The following is a 20,344-nucleotide window of genomic DNA, read 5'->3' as shown; positions in this document are numbered from 1 at the left end:
GGCCTCCTCCCGATAAATATTTACTCTCCAAAGATGAATGTTTATCACCATAGATTAGTTGTGTCTGTGAACTTCATATACATGGAAAGCTGCAGTATGAACGCTTTTGTATCTGGCTTCTTTATTCAGTATCATGCCTAAGATTACCCATGTTGATGCAGGTAGCAGTACTTCATTCATTTTCATTGCTTTGTAATATTCTATTAAATGGTTATACCACAATTTATTAATCCATTTAACTGCTGATATTTGAGTTGTTCCTATTTTTTGGCTTCGATGAATAATGCTGACATTCTTGTGCATGTCTTTTGGTGGACATAAGCACGTATTTCTGTTTTCTATATAATCAGGAGTGGAACTGCTAGACCATAGGTTCTAAGCATGTTTAGCTTTATTAGACACTGACAAACAGTTCTCCAAAATGGCTCAATTTATTTATACTCTGATCATCAATGTATGAGAATTCCAATTGATTCCCATTGTATTCATTTTCTAGGGCTTCCATAACAAAGTACCACAGACAGGCTGGTTTACAATAACAGACATTTATTATCTGATAATTCTGGAGACCGGAAGTCCAAAATCGAAGTGTTGACTAAATTGGTTTCTTTTGAGAGCTGGGAGGGAGAATCTGTTCCATGCCTTTTTCTGAGCTTCTGGTGGCTTGGCCAGCAATCTTTGGTGTTTCTTAGCTTGTAGATGCATCACTCTAAATTTTCTGTCTTCACATGGTGTTCTCTCTGTGTTTCTTCGTATAATATTGCCTCTGTGCTTGTCCAACTTTTCTCCTTTTATGAGGACATCAGTCATGTTGGATTAGGATCCACCCTAATGATCTCATTTTAACTTGATTACCTCTGTTAAGACCTTATTTCCAGATAAGGTCATATTTTGAGGTACCTGAGGGGTTAGGACTTCATATTCTTTTGGGGAGACACAATTCAACCCATAACACTCATGCTTGCCATCACTGGGCATTGTCAGCTCTTTAAATTTCAGCTATTCTGTAGTAGTGTCTCAGTGTGATTTAAATTGGCATTTTCCAGATGAGTGACGATTTTCAGTCACTTTTCCTATACTTACTGGTTATTTTTATATTCTCTTTTGTTAGGGGTTTGCTCAAGTCTTTTGTTCATTTAAAAATTGGGTTGTGGGAGTTATATATTCTGGATGCGTCTCGTCATACACATGACACATGTATATATGACATATCTATGTGTGTGTATGCATGCATGTAAAATATCTTGCCCTACTCTGAGGCTTGTCTTTTCATCCTCATTATAGTGTCTTTTTGAACAGAAATTTTTCATTTTAATAAAGTTTAGTTTATCAGTGTTTTCCTTTGCTATTTATCAATATTTTCACTAACTTTTTATGGTTAGTGCTTTTATGTTGTAGTTAAGGAATCTTTGCCTATTCCCAATTCATGAATAATTCTCCGTTTTCTTCTAGACGCTCTACTGTTTTGCCATTATCTATCTTGGGTAATTTTTGTGGGTGGTGTAAGATAGCGATCAAGTGTCTTTTGTTTCTATATGGATATCCAATTGTCCCACTGTCATTCGCTGAAAAGACCATCCTTTCCTTACTAGATTGTAGTGATGGTTTTGTCAAAAATCCGGTAACCACATATATATGGCTCTGTTTCTAAACTCTTCATTTTATTCCATTGGCCTGTCTGTTTTTGCGCTAGTGTCACAAGACCTTAATTATTCTTGACATCTGATATTTTGCACCCTCTGGATTGTTCTTCACCTTCAATATTGCTTAGGTCCTTTGCACAGAATAAGTTTGTCAACTTTCATGACAAAACCTAGGATTTTGATTGGAATTACATTGAATCTATAAATCAACTTAGACATAAAAAGATGAGGAAATAATTGTGAACCAGCCAAAAATAACAACAATTAAATTGATGAAGAACTTTTAAAAGATAGATGTCTGTAAGCTATAAGAGAAAGCTGAACTGGAGAGTAGTACAGACTCCTGAGCTTAATGTTTTTTATAGAGACAAATAGGGTAATATGTACATACATGTATCACCACCTGTTATCTATCATGTATGTAATATATGAAATATTAGATATAATAAATGAGATAATAGATAGGAAGATGAATTACATTTCCTCAGAGTTTGATATAATCCATTTACCTTTAAACTGTAGTCTGTCTGAAAATTTTTGACTCTTCATACTATCAAAACAATGGTATTATACTGTTTATAATGAGATGTTTAGTATTTTCATTAAGAAGAAAATTCGACTTGCTCTTTAATCAAGTCCTATTCAAATTCCACTACATCCTTGTTGGGTTGGTATAAGCATGGTTGAATTTTGGATCCAGTGTGATATAGTGGTATCATTTATCAGCATAGTACATTGTGATCTTATTTTATTATGTAATAATCATGCAGCATGATTAAACTGGTGATGATTGCAAATAATTTTTTTGCCCTTCAGATTTCGTGATTCGTTGGAAAGCGATACTATTGTGGTTCATGCCATACAAAGTGAACACAAGATATCCTCCTATAGGCTTGTGAAATCCTCTAAATACTCCAAATCCAAACGGCCAAGTCAATCAGAGAGAAGAGCGAGCAAATTTGAGAGGTTTGAAAAAGAAGGAACTGGAAGAAAGGACAGTCAGAGAGATACAGGTAACCTAAATGACAAGAAGGCTTTTAAGTCCCTATTTATTAAAACTTCAAAGTTGAATTATCTTTTTGTGAGCAGAACATTTGACTCCCAGTCATGGGACTGAGAGTGGATGAGAGCACCTGGTGCTGCGGATTTCTTACTTCCCATGTCCAGCTGTTCTTAAATCTAGGATTTCCCCAGATGCTAGTTTTCCTAGGCAGTGTTTGTTCCCAGATTCCTGGGCCCCATCCCAGAGCGTAGGGCTAGAACACAGCATTTCACACTTTTCCAAGAGCATATGCTTTAAACAGTGATGAGCTGAGAATACAGATGTGAAAATAGTGCCTCTAATCCCTGTGCCCTGCCTCTTGTGACTGCCTGCAGGATGACTGCAGGTGAGTAGGAGGAAGACAGGAATTCTGGGAATGGCTTGCAGAGCCCAGTCAAGGATAAAGGTCACTGTAGCCTGGCCAGATCTAGACTAGTGCCCAGGATACAGTACTGACCTTAATACTGGTTCACTCTCTTCACTGAGAAACCTTTAATGGCTTCTTTCTGCCTCTAGGATAAAATTTGAAACCATTATCCCCATATTTAATCCTTCCACAATATCCCTAATTTATTTCCAATAGCGCATTCTCATACTGCGTGATTGGCATGTTTAGCTTATTGTCCTGCTTGTTGCTTCCTAATTATGTCTGAAACTTCCACATCCAGGTTCCTGATGGAGTGACCAATTCACTCCTCTCCTCTCTGAATTCTCCCCAGTCCTTGGGGATCCAGATCAAATTATACTTTTAATTTTTTAATTGAAGTATAGTTGATTTACAATGTTGTGTTAGTTTCAGGTGTACAGCACAGTGATTGTTATATTTATATTCTTTATCAGATTCTTTTCCCTTATTGGTTATTATAAAATATTGAGTATAGTTCCCTGTGCTCTACAGTAGGACCTTGTTGGTTATCTATTTTATATATACAAATTACACTTTTACTATAAAGCCTTTCTGTGGCCACTCAGGCCACATTAAACTGTTATTTTACTGTGGTGCCATATATTTGAAATATGAAGTGAAATGGTAGCTTATAACTATATGACCATCCATATTATTTAACTTTTTTTGTGTATATCCAAAGTATATCTCTATGCAACTTGAACATAGAGTAATTCCCCCAGTAGATACTTATAACTGATAAAATCAATTATTTTAATTAATTAATTGTTATAGAAGTTTAACTGACCTACAAAACTGTTAGTTCTAGGTATGCAACATAGTGATTCCATATTTCTATACATTACAGAATGATCACCATGATAAGTCTAGTTATCATCTGTTACCATACAAAATTATTACTACGTTATTGACTGTGTTTCCTATGCTGTACATTTCATCCCCCGACTCATTTATTTTGTAACTGGAAGTTTGTACCTCTTAATCTCCCTCACCTATTTCATCCCCCCACCCCCTCCCCTCTGGCAACCAGCTGTTAGTTTTCTGTATCTATGAGTCTGTTTCTGTTTTATTATGTTTGTTCATTTGTTTTGTTTTTTTAGATTCCACATATAAGAGAAATCATGCAGTATTTTTCTTTGTCTGACTTATTTCAGTCTAATACCCTCTAGGTCATCCATGTTGTCACAAATGGCAAGATTTTATTTTTTTTATGGCTGAGTAATATTCCATTGTGTGTGTGTATAATATATATATATATATGTATACCACATCTTCTTTATCTGTTCAGCTATCGATGGACACTTAGGTTGCTTCCGTATCTTGGCTATTGTAAATAATGCTGCAGTGAACATAGGGGCACATACATTTTTTGAATTAGTGGGGTTTTTTCCCTTTGGAAAAATATCCAGAAGTGGAATTCCTGGGTCATATGGTAGTTCTATTTTTAATTTTTGAGGAACCCCCATACTGTTTTCTATAGTGGCTGCACTAATCTACATTCCTACCAGCAGTGCACAAAGGTTTCCTTTTCTCTATCTCCTCACCAACACTTGTTATTTGTCGTCTTTTTGATAACAGCAATTCTGACAGGTGTGAGGTGATATCTCATTGTGGTTTTGATTTGCATTTCCCTGATGACTAGTGATGTTGAGCATTTTTTCATGTGTCTGTGATAAAGCCCATAATTTTTCAATTCTAGATGTGTGTTTCTGACAAGTTTTTTGATTGGTCACAGACCACTGCAGTTGGTATATGGCACCTCAAATTATACATGTCAAATAGGACTCACTTGCTTTTCCCTTCCCCCATCATCATGTTACAGACACTCTTTCCCTGCCTCTCAATATCTGTCAGTGGTCTGTTATTCATTATCTTGTTCTCTAATTGCTATCTCACCAACTTTTTAATAAGGTTCGGAGGAGCAAAAATTGTGATTTAGATCTCTTTATTTTGGTATTCTAAAATAACTTATGGGATTTAACTCATGGTAGTTGCTTAATATATACTGCAGATTATAATATATACTACAGATTCATTATATTCTTGGATTTTTATAATGTGGCAGGTTAAAAACAATATTTGAAAGTTTTATTTTGATGTTTCAAAAAGATCGAAAAAAAATGTTGACTCTCTTTACAGGTGGGAGTATTAGTGTGCCAGAAGAATCAATCATAGAAAAAGGGAAGAAATTTCGGCCTAAAACCCTAAGTGAAATTATGGTGGAAAGTCAAATTGAGAAAACAAGGAAACTTATATTAAAGGCTGAAAGGGCCCAACTGAAAATTCAGCAGCGAAAAAAAGAATGGGAGGAAATGTAAGTTTTTTTTACCTGAAATCTTTTGTTTTAATGAGTCTCAAAATATCTTTTAAAATCTTCACATTTATTGAAGTTGGTATTTAAATAAAGAACTAAAATAAGTAGAAACCGATAGAGATATTAAAGTCAGGTTAGGTGGATCTTTCAGGGTGGTGATAGTGTGGTAGACCTTCAGTGACCCCTTGAGTTTCAGGTCTACGAATTTCATTTTGCTAATATATTCAGTGATTTTTAAGAATTAAGAAATTCTTTTCTATCCCAACATTCAGAAGATACTACTCCTGTACGTTCTTCTAACATCCTATAGTTTGGGTCTTCATCTATAGGTCTCTAAAGGTACTTTTATTTAACAAGCACATCTTTTCATTTATTTGTTTTCCACCTTTATATCTTTGGTTAAATATTTCTTCATGTCTTTTGCTCATGTTCAGATAACAGTGTTTATCTTGTACTGTTAACTTTTGAGAGTTCTTTGTATATTCTAGACATGAGTACTGTGTTGGATATTTTATTTGCAAATATTTTCTCCTAGTCTGTGGCTTGTCTTTTTATTCCCTTAACAGGATCTTTTTCAGAGCAAAAGTTTTTAATTAGGTTGAAGATAATTTATTAATTTTTTTTCCTATGAATCCTGTTTCTGGTATCAGGTCTAAGAACTCTGCCTAGCCATAGGTCCCAAAGATTTTCTCCTATTTTTCTTCTAAAGGTTTTATAGTTTTACATTTTACATTTAAGTCTGTGATCCATTTTGGTGTTCATTTTTGTGTAAGATGTATAAAATGTGGGATTTAGATGTAATTTCATCTTTTTTTTTTGCCTGTGGATGACTAATTGCTCTAACACCACTTGTTGAAAAGGCTCTTTTTCCTCCATTGAATTGCTTTTGCACCTTTGTCAAAAATTATTTAGGCATATGTGTGTGGGTCTATTTCTGGGTTTGCTTTCTGTTCCATTAATCTATATGTCTATCCCTTTGCCAATACCATAGTGTCTGTAGATTACTGTAGCTATGTAATAAGTCTTGAAATTGGGTAAACTGATTCCTTTCATCTTATTCTTCTTTTTCAAAATTATTTTAGCCATTTTAGTTATTTTGCCTTTCCATATAAATCATATATTTACCCCCAAAAAATCTTGCTGAAATTCTTTAGGAATTATTTTAATCCTGTATATCAGTTTGGGGAGAATTGATGTATTTATTATGTTGTCTTCTAATCCGTGGACACGGTATGACTCTACATTTACTTAGATCTCCTTTGATTTCGTCAGTGTTTTGTTGTTTTTAATATAAAAGTCCTATATATATCTTGTCAGATTTACACACAGATATTTCACTTTTGGGGTCAATTGTAAATGGTATTGTTTTTAATTTTGATACCTATGTGTTCATGGTATAGAAATAAAATTGTATTTTGTAGGTTTATCTGGTATTCTGTAACCTTGCTGAACTGTCATATTAGTTTTGAGAATATTTTTGTAGGTTCCTTGGGATTTTCTGTGTAGACAATCATGTAATCTGTGAATAGAGACAGTTTTATTTCTTCTTATCCAATCTGTTTGCCTCTTCTTTTCTTTTCCTTTCCTACTGCACTGGCTAAGACTGCCAGTAACATGTCAAAATAGCATAAGGAGAGCTGGTGTCCACAACTTGTTCCTGATCTTAGGGGAGAAGCATTCAGTACTGATGGTGTAACTTTTCATTCTTTTATTTCAATCTTCTTATATAGCTACATTTGACTTTAGTGTGTTTTTGACAGCATATAGTTGGCTTATGTTTTTAAATCCACTCTGTCAATCTCAGTTCTTCACTGGGTGTATTTAGACCATTTACACTAAATGTAATTATCGATGTTTAGGGCTTATATCTGCTATTTTATATTTTGCTTTCTATTCTCTATTTTTCATTTTTCTTCTTTTTCTTGCTTCCCTGTGGTTACTTGAATATTTTAGGGTTCCAATACGATTAATCTGTAATGTTTTTGAGTGCATCATTTTGTGTAGCTTTTTAGTGTTTGCTCTAGGTATTGCATTATGAATACATGACTAATCACAGTCTCCTAGTGTTGACATTTTATCAGCTTGACTGAAGTATAGAAACCTTACCTGCCTTTATGTCCCTTTACCCACCCTTCCTCATTTCCCTTGTTTGTAATATAATTGTATAAATATTTCTTCTATGTACATTTTAGAACCATATCAGACAGTTACAGTTTTTTCTTCAGTCATCAAACATAAATTAGACAATAGTAGAAGAAAAGTGTATTTGCCCATATTTTTACTATTAACATCATAATTTCTTCCTTCTTGAGGTTCCAAGATTCCTTCTATCATTTTATTTCTGTTCAGAGAGCTTCCTCCAGCCATTCTTTTAGAGTAGGTATGCTGGTAACAAATTCTCTTAGTTTTATTTGATCTAAGAATGGATTGATTTCCCCTTTATTTCTGAAGGATATTCTTACTGTACATAGAATTCTGTGTTTATCATTCTTTTTTTCAGAACATGAAAAATTCCTGCTGGCCTCCATGGTTTCTTATGATCAATCTGCTGACATTCAAATTGTTTTCCCCATAAATATAAGGTGTTATTTTTCTCTTGCTGCTCTCAATATATTTTCTTTTAGTTTTCAGAAGTTTGATGTATCTTGGTATGTCTTTGAATTTTTTTTTTTTTGGTATTTATTAAACTTCTTGAATCTGTATACTGTGTCTCTCGCCAAATTTGGGAGGGTTTTCAGCCATTATTTCTTATAGTTATTTTGAAGACCTGTCCTTTTTTTTCCTTTCCTTCTGGGACTCCAATGAGACCAATATTGGATCCCTGAGACTCTGCTTTCTGTTGTTGTTTGTTTGTTTCTAGTATCTTTTCTTTCTGCTATTCAGATTGGGTAATTTCTATTGTATCTTCAAGTTAATTGATTCTTTCCTCTGTCTCCTCCATTTTGATTTTGAGCCCATCTATTAAGTTTTTGGGGTTTTTTTGGTTATTATGTTTTTCAGTTCTTTCAAAGATTCTGTTTGGTTCTTTGTTATCCTACATTTATTTATGAGACTTTCTATTTTTTCACTTGTTTCAAGCATATTCCTAATGATTTTTTGAAGAACTTTATGATGGCTGCTTTGAAAACTTGTCAGATTATTCTAACATCTCTGTCATCTTGGGTTTGGTATCTGGTAATTGTCTTTTCTCATTCAAGTTGAGGTCATCCTGATTCTTGGTATGTCAGATTATTTTTTATTGAAATCTGGACATTTGGGGTATTATGAGACTCTGGATGTTATTTATACATTCTGTTTTAGCTGGCTTTCTCTGATTTCAGCAGGATAAGGAGTGCCATCTTATTATGAGTATAGAAGTCCAGGTTACCCATTCTTCTCCAGTTGACACCTTAGGAAGGAAGAGGCTACTCGCTGGTCAAAAGTTGGTGCTCCAGATTCCACTAGGCTCCCACTAATACCACTTTGCTCTCCAGTTGACTTCCACTGTTACTGTGGAGCATGGTGAAAATCATTACTCTCCACTAGGGCTCCTCACACACAACTGCAGCAGGGAGGGGGAGGGGTAGATCACCTTGATACTGCTAGGCAGGAGTGGAAGTCCAGATTCTCTTTGGGGTCTCCACTGACACTGTGGTAGGGAGGTTTGTTCCACACACTGGTGATGAAAGTCCCGGTTCCCAGGACTCACTTTCTCTAACACCACTCTGTTGGGGTTGTGTTGCCTTGTTAAAGCCTGGTGATGGAGGACGTTTAGACTCCCCACTTGGCCTTTGCTGGCATGGGTGGAAGTAGCACCACAATTTTTTTTCTGTGGTATTGGCTGGAGTAGAGAGTTTAGTGTTTACAAGTTTTTTCTCTCGCCATTCTGTTCTTTTCTTGATGCTTTAGCTAGAGAGAGCAGGATTTTGTTGGGCTTTTGTTGTCTAAACACACTGGTGTTTCTGAGTTACTGTTTTTTTTCTTTTTTTAATTGAAGCATAGTTGACTTACAATGTTGTGTTGATTTCTGCTGTATAGCAAAGTGATTCAGTTATACATATATATACATTCTTTTTTATATTGTGAGACATTATGGTTTATCACCATCAGATATTGAATATAGTTCCCTGTGCTATCAAGTAGGACCTTGTTGTTTATCCATTCTATATATAATAGTTTGCATCTGCTAACCCCAAACTCCCTATTCATCCCTCCCCAATGCCCCCTCCCTTTTGACAACCACAAGTCTGTTCTCTTTGTCTGTGAGTATGTTTCTGTTTCATAGATAGATTCATTTGTGTCATATTCTAGATTCCACTTCTAAGGGATACCTTATGGTATTTGTCTTTCTCTTTCTGACTTAACTTCACTTAGTATGATAATCTCTAAGTCCACCCATGTTGCTGCAAATGGCATTATTTCATTCTTTTTATGGCTGAGTAGTATTCCATTGCGTACGTGTACCACATCGTCTTTTATCTATTAATCTGTCAATGGACATTTAGGTTGTTTCCATGTCTTGGCTATTGTGAATAGTGCTGCTATGAACAGAGAGGTGCATGTACCTTTTTGAATTATATTTTGTCCAAATATATGTCCAGGAGTGGGATTGACAGATCATATGACATGAGTTACTGTTTTCTTTAGCTCCAAGTCTGAGATATACAAGGCAAAAATAAAACCCAGAGAACTTGCCATCATATACTTCCTTGGGTCCCAAGGTTTTATGTGGCCTACCTCCTTTTCACCTTTCAGAATCTTCTTATATTTGTTTTATATATAATGTCCAGGGTTTTTATTTTCTGCTTGCTGGAAAAAATAGAAAAATGTGGGTCTATTCCATTTCCTGGAAGTGGAACTCCTCTCAATTGATTTTTCTCATATTTATCTTTAATCTGATGATGTTGCTAAGCCTACTTGGTGTAGTAACTTTTTTTCAGATTCTTTACAGTAGTTTACAGTAGTACAGTCATCTGGTCTCATGGGAGATGAGCCTTATCTTTCAGCCTGGCCTGAGATCTTCATTGTCTCTTAGACCTTTGTGATTATCCAAGGCATCTTTGTTCTTAATGGCCCCCAATGGCTGAGAGTGTGCCAAGATCCATTGCAATATGTGTATTTTTTCATTCACCAACGTGTGGGAATCATTCAGCTAGTTTCTGAACTTCTTTCAGAGGTAATTATACCATGCATAGCTGTAGATTTGGTGTGTCTGTAGGAGATGGTGAGTTCAGGAACCTCATATGTCACCACCTTGGACCAGAATCCTAAACCTGGTGTTGCCTTAGGAGAAGCTACTGAATTCTGCTTCTTCTGTGAGCTTTACTTTAGACAGTAGTTACTCAGTCATCTGTGAGCTGCTCCACCAAGCTCAGGCATCAGTGGAAATTTAATCTGTGGAGATTTCAAAAGCTTACTAGGTCTTTTTACTGTCTGGCTCACTCTGTCTTGCTCGCTCTGCTTCCGTCTCCCTTTCTCTCTGTCACACACACATACCCTTCTTTGCATCAGTATCCCTGATGAACATAGATGCAAAAATCCTCAACAAATTTAGTAAACTGTATTCAACAACATATTAAAGGGATAATATACCATGATCAAGTGGGATTTATTCTAAGGATGCAAGGATGATTGAACATCCACAAATCAGTGTGACATATCACATTAACAAAAGATAAAAATCATATTTCAATAGCTGCAGAAAAAGCATTGACCAAGTTCAACGTCCATTCATAATAAAAACTCACAGCACACTGGATATAGCAGGAACATAACTCAACATAATAAAGACCATATATGACAAGCCCACAGCTAACATTATACTCAGTGGTGAAGAGCTGAAAGCTTTCCCTCTAAGGTCAGGAACAAGACAATGATACTCACTATTGTTATTTCTATTCAACATAAGAATGAAAGTTCTAGCCAGAGTAGTTAGGCAAGAAAAGAAATAAAAGGCATCCAAAGGAAGAAGTAAAGCCATCTCTGTTTGCAGATGTCATATATAAAGAAAATCTTAACGATTCCACCAAAATACCATTAGAACTAATAAACAAATTCAATAAAGTTGCAGGATACAAAATCAATACACAAAAATCAGTTGCATTCCTATACACCAATTATGAACTATCAGAAAGAGAAATTAAGAAAGAAATCAAATTTACAACTGCATCAAAAAGAATAAAATACTAAGGAATAAATTTAACCAAGGAGGGTAAAATATCTGTACACCAAAGAGTATAAGAACAGTGAGACAGAAATTAAAGAAGACACAAATAAATGGAAAGACATTCTGTGCTTATGGACTAGAAGACATAGTATTGTTAAAATATCCATAGTATCTAAAGCAATCTACAGATTCAGTGCAACCCCTATCAAAATGCCAATAGCATTTTCCACAGAAATGGAAAAAAATACTAAATATTGTACAGAACAACCAAAGACCCCGAAAAACCAAAGCAATCTTGAGAAAGAAGATCAAAGCTGGAAGTATCTATCACACTCCCTGATTTCAAAACTATATTACAAAGCTGTAGCAATCAAAATAGTATGGTGTTGGCATAAGAAGAGATATATAGGCTAATAAAATAGAATAGATAGCTCAGAAATAAACCCATGCATATATGGTCAGTTTATGACAAAGGAGCCAAGAATATGCAATGAGGAAAGAGAGTCTCTTCAATAAATGGGGTTGGGAAAACTGGACCACTATCTCACACCATACAAAAAAATAAACTTAAAATGGATTAAAGACTTGAATGTAAGACCTGAAACCATAAAACTCTAGAAAAAAATAGGTGGTAAGCTCCATGACATCAGCCTTGCAATGATTTGTTTTTGGATTTAACATCAAAAACAAAGGCAATAAAAACAAAAAGTAAATAACTGTACTACATTAAACTAAAAAGCTTCTGTACATCAAAGGAAACCATCAACAAAATGAAAAGGCAACTCATGGAATGGGAGAAAATATTTGCAATCATATATCTGATAAGGAGTTAATATCCAAAATGTATAAAGAACTCATACAACTCAATAGCAAATAAAATTTAAAAAAATGGACAGAGGAACTGAATAGACATTTTTCCAAAGAAGGCATACAGATGGCCAACAGGTATGTGAAAGTGTTCAGCGTCACTAATCATCAGGGAAATGCGAATCAAACCCACAATGAAATACCATTTCACACCTGTTAGAATGTCTGTCATCCAAAGGACAAGAGATAACAAGTGTTGGTGAGGATGTGGAGAAAAGAGAATCCTTGTGCACTGTTGGTGGGAACATAAGTTGGTGTAGCCACTATGGAAAACAGTGTGGGGATTCCTCAAAAAATTAAAAATAGAACTACCATATAATCCAGCAATTCCACTCCTGGTTATACATACAAGGGAGATAAAATCATTATCTCAGAGATATCTGTACCCCCATATTCATTGTATTTGTAATAGCCAAGACAGGAAAACAACCTAAATCTCCACTGATGGATGAATGGATTTTAAAAAGTTGTGGCACATGTATACTGTACAACAGAATATCATTCAGCTATAAAAAAAGAAAGCAGTCCATTTGTGACAACACAAATGGACCTTGAGGGCATTATACTAAGTGAAACAAGTTTGACAGAGAAAGATAAATACTATATGATCTCACTTGTATGTGGAATCTAAAAAAATCTGACCTTATTGAAACAGAACAGATTGGTGGTTGCTAGAGGCAAGAGGTGTTAGGTGGGGATGGGAGAAATGGGTAAAAGTGGTCAAAAATACAAACTTGCAGTTATAAGAAATTAGTTCTGGGAATGTAACTTACTGCATGGTGACTGTTAACAATACTGTTTTGTGTATTTGAGCTGAGAGAGTCAATCTTAATAATTCTCAGCATAAGGAAAAAATTGTAACTGCGTGGTGATAGATGTTAACTAAATTTATTGTGGTAAATGTTTTGCAGTATATACACATATCAAATCATTATGTTGTATACCTTAAACTAATACAATATTGTATGTCAATTATATCTCAATGAAACAGAAAAATAAAATAGACTTTTGATATTTTCAAAAAATATTTTGCTGTATTTGATTTGCTAGTAATTTGTTAAGGACTTTTATATTTTATTAATGAAGAATATTGTTCTCTAGTTTTATTTTTATGCAATGTCTTCTCTGGGTTGTTATCAGGATAACAGTGGTTTCATAAAAAGAGTTGAAGTTTTTCTTTTCTATTTTCTAAAAGACTTTGTTTAGGCTTGGTATTATTTCTTCCTTAAATATTTGGTAATATTTATCAGTAAAGCCATCTGGACCTGGAGTATTCTTTGAAGGAAGATTATAAATTATAAACTCAAACTTTAAATTATTACAGTGCTATTCAGATCTTCCATTTCTTCTTGGGTCAGTTTTGGTAATTTGTGTCTTTCAAGGAATTTGTGCATTTCATCAGATTTATTGGCATAATATAGTTCATACAATACTATTCCCTTATTATTATTTTAATTTCTGTAGTATCTGTTGTGTTGTCCTCTTTTATTTTTGACATAGTTAATTTGTATCTTCTCTCTTTCTTGATCATTCCAGCAAGAGGTTTATCAATTTTATTAATTTTTTTTAAGCAACTAGCTTTTGGTTATAGATTAAAAAAAATATATTGTTTGTCTGATTCTGATTTCTATGTCATTGATTTCTGTTCTATATCATTTCCTTCATTCTAGTTTAATTGGGTTTAATTAACTCTTTTCTTTCTTGTTGAGGTTTAAGTTTAAGGTGTAAACTTTGATTTTATACTTTTCTTCTAATGTAAGTATTTAAAGTAAAATTTTCCCTCTAAGCCCTGTGCTGCATTCCACTAGTTTTGATATATTTTCATTATTCTTCAGTCCAAAATATTTTCTAGTATCCCTTGTGATTTCTTCCTTGACTTGTGATTTATTTTAAAATATGCTGTTTAGTTTCCAAATATTTTGAGGTTTAAAAAATATCTTTCTGTTTGATTTCTAATTTAATTTTTTGTGGTCATAGAAAATAGTCTGTGTGATTTAAATTCTTTTAAATTTATTGGAAATTGTATAGGCCTGCATATAGTCTCTTAGTTAAAGTTCAATGTGTGCTTGAAAAAGAGTGTGTATTCTTGTATTCTTGGGTGTACTGTTCCATACGTGTCAATGAGGACAAGGTGATTGATAATATTGTCTAAATCTTCTGTTTCTCCTACTTTGAAGGCATGACTCTTTTGGGGTTTCTACTGAATGTCTTCTGAATGTCTACTGAATTTGTTCACCTTCATGGTGTTTCACATTACAAGTGTACAAATTAATACTCAGCCAAAAACTCAAGAGAGCCCTCTATAGATTTCTTTGTGTAGCTCTGATAGTCTTTACCACAAAATTCTAGCCATTCTGGCCTCTGTGGAATCTCATTTCTGGGATTCCAACCCTACTCCATAGTATGGTAATTTCCTCCATGCAGAAACTAGGAGACAGTAAGGATTACTTATTTTGTTTCACTTTTCTCAGGAATTACAGTCCTGTGCTGCTTATCATTCAATGTCTGAACATAGTTGTTTTATATATTTTTGTTCAATTCTAGTTATTTGTAGCATGAGGATAATTATGGGCTGCGTTTCTCTCACATGGCAAGAGCAGAAGTATTTTGTTTCTTCCTTTCCTTCCTTTCCTTTCCTTTCCTTTCATTAAAAATATTAATCTTTCCTTTTAGTGCTGTTATACACAAATGAACAATTGTCAGTTAATACATTAGATGGCGTGTGTTTCCTTTGCTATACGCATGTTTGCTTTCCCCTAAAGGGCTGACTGAAGCTATATGCTCATATTGACAGACAGGCTTCACTTTAAAGAATTAGGTAGGTTAGGGTCTCCCAATGAAGATCCCCTCCGGGGGGGGGGGCAACCCATAACATAGCTACCTTAGTATTTCCCAAGCAGAGAGGTCAGTTTCTGTAGAGATTAGTACTTCAGTTTTAGTTTATGTATAAGGTTGCTACTGCCTTGCATGTGTGTAGGTGGGAAAGCTGGGAGGGCGCAACTGGTTCAGGCATTCCTTTTCAATCCTCTAATTAATTTTACCAAATAATGTCTAGCATTCCATTCCCTGCTCCATACCTGCTCCATCTTTGCTTGGAGCCTCCTAGGAACTCTATCAAGAAGACCCAATCCAATTCTTTTTATAGCATTTTCCTGCGGGTATCTGGGACTAGAGTTTTCATTGGTCTGGTTTATCCATTAATACAACTTCATCTTCTTTCTGTCTTCTAGAAATGTATCTCTATCACTAGTTTGCTCATGGTTTTCTATCCCATTCTCAGCTTTCCTAGTGATTTACTTCCTTTGACACCCCACAGTGCCATTTCCATGGAATGTGGGAAAAGAGAGGGAGGTAAATACATATATACTCGTGCTATCATTTTGAATCACATGCCTTTTTTTGAAAATGTTATGACAAACTTTATGACAGTCATTTATGTTTTTTAAAAACTTTAACATTTTAGTGATTAAACAAAAAACAACAAACCTGTATCCAAAGCGTAATTTCTGTTGAGGGAATAAATAACAGTGTTGATCTAAATTACTTTGAAGTTAACCAAAGCCTAAGAATGATTCAGATTATTTCAGCACCATCTAGTTGATTAGTTTTTATTTATTACTTATTATTTTGCTTGAGGTGCTTTAAAAATAGCCATTAACATAAAAAAAAATCTTGGGCTCTATAGGAAAAGGCAGCACCACAGACTCAGAATTATGCTTTTGCTTCATGATTAAATTTGATTATATGCCTAAAGTAGACGAATTAGAGTTTATTGTCACGTTTATGGCTGAGTTTTCTGTTTTTCTGATAGGTACAACAGTAAACCTGGTGATGACTATGAAGATCCCAAAGATGTTCAAGCCATCAAAGAGGCCCAGTTGTATATGGGAGACTTCAATTTGAAGACAGCCCCAGACTATAAGATACCTGAACACATGAGAGTAAATGCTGCCAAGAAGGAAGAGGAACTGGGACACCTCGACTCTATGGTACTTACCCGTAGCTTTCATGACAATGAGGCACACACCCTGGATTTTTTAATTGAATTCTGCTGAAACCACCCATTTTGTTAGCTGGTCCATAAAGATATATAGTCATAGAAATTTAGAATTGGAAAAGGGCTTCATGATTATCTAGAATAATGCCCCTTTTTACAAATGAGGAAATTGAGTCCCAAACATAAGAGATTTATTCATGACTATTTAGTTAACATGGCAGAACCAGCCTTCAAATTAATTACTTGGTTCAATACCAGTTTCATGAGTGAAGGCATTATATTTTATGAACTTTGAATCTCTGAAATTCAAACACATCCTTGTTGGCTATTGTTTTTGGCTGCTGTGGACCACCAAGACTTAGGAAAATAGACCACTGTATTTAGCCTTTGTTTGAAGGACTTCCAAACTTTTGTAGGTGACACAATACTGAGCAGTTAATATATTCCTTTTTGATTCTCTCTGCATTTCCCCAAACTGCTTCTAATCATCCTGATTTCTCATACCTGTTTTCATCCTAAAGTTTCCTCTCCCTGTCATAGTAATTCCTTGCTTTGAATTGACAAGTGACTTTTCACACTTAGAGGCTCAGAAGGCATCTGAGTTACCATTTTGAGGAGAATTTTGTATATGGCCACCTAGTATGGCTGTGCAGGTTGCCCATTTCAAGGCATCACATTGAAAAGAGTGCCAATCATACCACAGATAGAGCATGTTTGAATATTTTATAATTTTCTGACAAATGGAAGTGTAAAGTGTCTTGAGGAAGGAGTGTCTTTTTCTGTTTCACTAAAGATGCTGTACATGCCAGCACTCCAGAGATCCTGGTATGGCGATTCATAGCCACACGTCAATTTTCATAGCTCATACCTATAACTTTCTGATCAAATGGACATTTTGAACATTTTATTAGTGACCGTTTGGATTGTTTTTCTATCTGTTTGTCTAAGGCAATTCTTGTTTCAACTATCATGTTTCATCCGTTGTCACAGACAAATGTTCTTTTGATCACAATTTGCCAGTCATCCCACCTGAAATTTCATAGTCCAGGTAGAGGTGATGGACAGGTGTGATGTCTTGAATGGAACTGCATTGCACTGAAATCTATTTTATTAAAATGACAGCATTAAATAATGCAGAGCACACAATTCTACCGGTCAGAAGATCAGAGTTCCGTTCCAATCTCTGCCACTTAATAGTTATATGAACTTGGCTAGTCATGTAACTCTCCCTAAGCCTCAGTTGTATTGTCTGTTTAAAAAAAAAAAGGTATTACTACCAATGAACAACGGTAAGACAAGACACGTCTAGTCTTCTTCATAGGGTTAAAGTAATGGTCAAAGTCAATAAACAGTCATTCTTATCATGGTTAAGTTCAAAGTCACTGAAAAGTATCAAGCATTTTAGAAGTTGTGTATTATACATTTCCCCCCCACCACCGCCTCCTCCCCCACCTCCCCCATCCATGGCTAGTGTTTAGGTGTGTGGTATTTGGAAAATTAGAAAGAGAGGCTTGGTATGTAAATTGGGCTCCTAAAAGAGGTAGGCCTTACAGCCACCAGGCTGGTTTCGGTTTGTTCTCCACTTAATTCTCGGTCCTCCAGGTACTTCAGAAGTGGTCCCTCACTCACCCAAGGGCTGGATTTTGAGTTTAAACCCTAATGCTTTAAAGATTTGTTCTTAAGTATGTAAAACATCTCCTCTATTTTGTTACAGTAGATAGTAAATATACAGGTAAGTTTTGTAAGACGACTTGAAGAAAAGCCTTTCGATCTTTTATTTTTCTTAACCTGTATATTTATGCAAAGTTACTCTTAACAGCCTTTGGGCCATCTAGTTGCCTAACTGCACACCAGGAGCAGGGTTGCATGTGACTGGAGGCTCTGGTCAGGGCATTTAGGAAACACAACCTGGGGAGAGAGCTGGCAGTGAGGGAGCAGTGGGCCTGTTTGGCACCTGTGACTGGAGGCAGGGGCATAGCTGGGCTCGGATGAGTGGAGAAGGAACCAAGGAAAAGTCCAGGAACCTCTCAGTGTGACGTGGTACTGGAATTCAGGATCGTGACCTTGCCTGCACAAGGAGTAACAGAAAGAATGTGGCCAAAATACAGAATGACAACAGGCTAAAGTGGCCCGAGGTGGGCAACCCTAAGTGAGTCTAAGCCAATAGGATTTGAGTTTTCATCAGGGAAGGACGGTTACTGTGTGCTCCTGACCAAAGAATGGCCTTCCCTTCCCTGGGATCTGGCTGAGTACAGGGCTCAGGAAGGACTTCCATTGAGTGGTGGAAGGAGGATGGGGGAACTCAGCCCTAGAAGCCAGCTGGGGGACACCAGAGGTCACATCCAGACCGTCTTCCCCTTATGGAGAGGTGAAATGGGGAAAAGCCTAAAAACTAGAGAAAATAACTTAGTAGAGAACAGGAATGATCAGATACATTTTTATCTTGAATTTTTGCTAGGCATTCCAGTCAAGGGACAAAAGCAAATTGTATTTCAAGCTGCCCTTTGTGAGCAGGTTGTCATTTTGCTTTCTTCCTGTTCTTTTTATCAGGCCTATGCAAAGAAAATGCACATGAACAAGTGCATTGTCTCTCTTCGAGACCTTAAAGTGGCTGTCATCGAGGAAATACAGTGCCTGGTGCAAGAACTGAAGAACATTCAGTCGACTCTTCACGTATCCAAGCACATCCCCATTCCCCAAATCCCTCAGATATACCCAGAAGAAGTTCCAGAAAAGAGATTTCAGTATGATGAGGAAACCCTCCTAGCTTTTAAGCGGCAGCAGATGAAAAATCAGGCTGAAACGGCCCCTCGAGTGGAAAAGGCAGCGTCTGCAGGCTCAGCTGGAAGCTTCCTCAGACTCTCTTCTGGAAAGGATGGGGATTTGATGACAAGTGATTCATCGTCTAGATCATCAAAAGCAACAGTATTCAATCTAGATATTCCAAAGTTCATGGAATTTGAAAGAACAGATCCAACTGAAGTGGAGCTGGAGATTATGAAGAGGGATGAGATTAAACACTTGTACATGCAACAGTATTTGATCAACAGGGTAAGAAATGAGACTGCTTATTTAAAGCTGAAGGAGAGAAGAGCAGGATAATTAAAATTGAATTATAATTTAATTAAAAATAATTAAAATTATTTTTAATTTCTCTACCTTAATCTTCCCCAAACCCTGACCAGCCCACAACTCACTGATGGCTTGGCTTTCTCCCCATCCCTGGTCTTCTGAAAATCATTGTGTTCTGCTCAGAACTTTGGAGCTTTTCAACTTTTTTCTTTTTGGAAAGCTAAGAATTAAGGGCAAATCCATGTTAATTGGTATCTAACTGAAGTCATGGTAAAGGAGAAGTGATAAAGCAGCCTTCAGATGATGGATGGAGCATAACTAAAAACCTTCCGGTGAAAATGGGGCACCCTCTGCTTTTCACCCCCTGCTCTTTCTCTAATGTGTGATTTGCCCCTTTAGTGAGAGTGTTCACGGTAATGACTAGCTTCAGAATTGTTCTGGAGCTGGAATGGCAAATATTTTTATTTGTAAGAAAATCAGGACCAGGCTGGGGCCAGTTGTGTGCAGGAGGTGCTCTGAATATGGAAGGAAAAGGTCCTTTCCTGGATGGAAGTTCCCTCCTGCCAGCCGTATAGAGTCCCCTTCCTCAGTGTGTCTGAAAGCAGCACCTATTACTCCCCAAACTTATTCTTCACCCATTATCTCTACTTCTTCCAGTGCTGTTTTCTCACTCTTTCTGTTTCTCCATACTTACCACCCCACTTCTGAGTTTCATATCTGTGCTTTTTTCTTTGCTATTTCCTTCTACCTACAATGACTTCTTCCAAAGTTGTCGTCATTCAAAACTCAGCTCACTTCCAAACCCTCTCCAGAATCTTCTGCCCACACTACATACTCTCCTTTCTTCTAAACTCCATT

At 36.0% G+C, this 20,344-nt stretch overlaps 1 protein-coding gene across 1 annotated transcript in view; it reads left to right on the top strand.

The window, feature by feature from the left end:
- CFAP44 (cilia and flagella associated protein 44) overlaps positions 1-20,344 on the top strand; it is a 134,838-nt gene that overhangs the window by 86,884 nt on the left and 27,610 nt on the right. Inside the window, exons 22-25 of the mRNA XM_027119618.1 lie at positions 2,460-2,656; positions 5,231-5,405; positions 16,229-16,406; positions 18,965-19,465. Of these exons, the coding sequence (XP_026975419.1) occupies positions 2,460-2,656; positions 5,231-5,405; positions 16,229-16,406; positions 18,965-19,465 (1,051 nt within the window). The remainder of the gene's footprint in view (positions 1-2,459; positions 2,657-5,230; positions 5,406-16,228; positions 16,407-18,964; positions 19,466-20,344) is intronic.

Source organism: Aethalodelphis obliquidens, unplaced genomic scaffold (genome assembly GCF_003676395.1).
Source record: "Aethalodelphis obliquidens isolate GAN/ISIS:26980383/991018 unplaced genomic scaffold, ASM367639v1 scaffold1, whole genome shotgun sequence".
Taxonomy (NCBI): Eukaryota; Metazoa; Chordata; class Mammalia; order Artiodactyla; family Delphinidae; genus Aethalodelphis; species Aethalodelphis obliquidens.
This window is presented reverse-complemented; position numbering and strand designations above follow the sequence as displayed.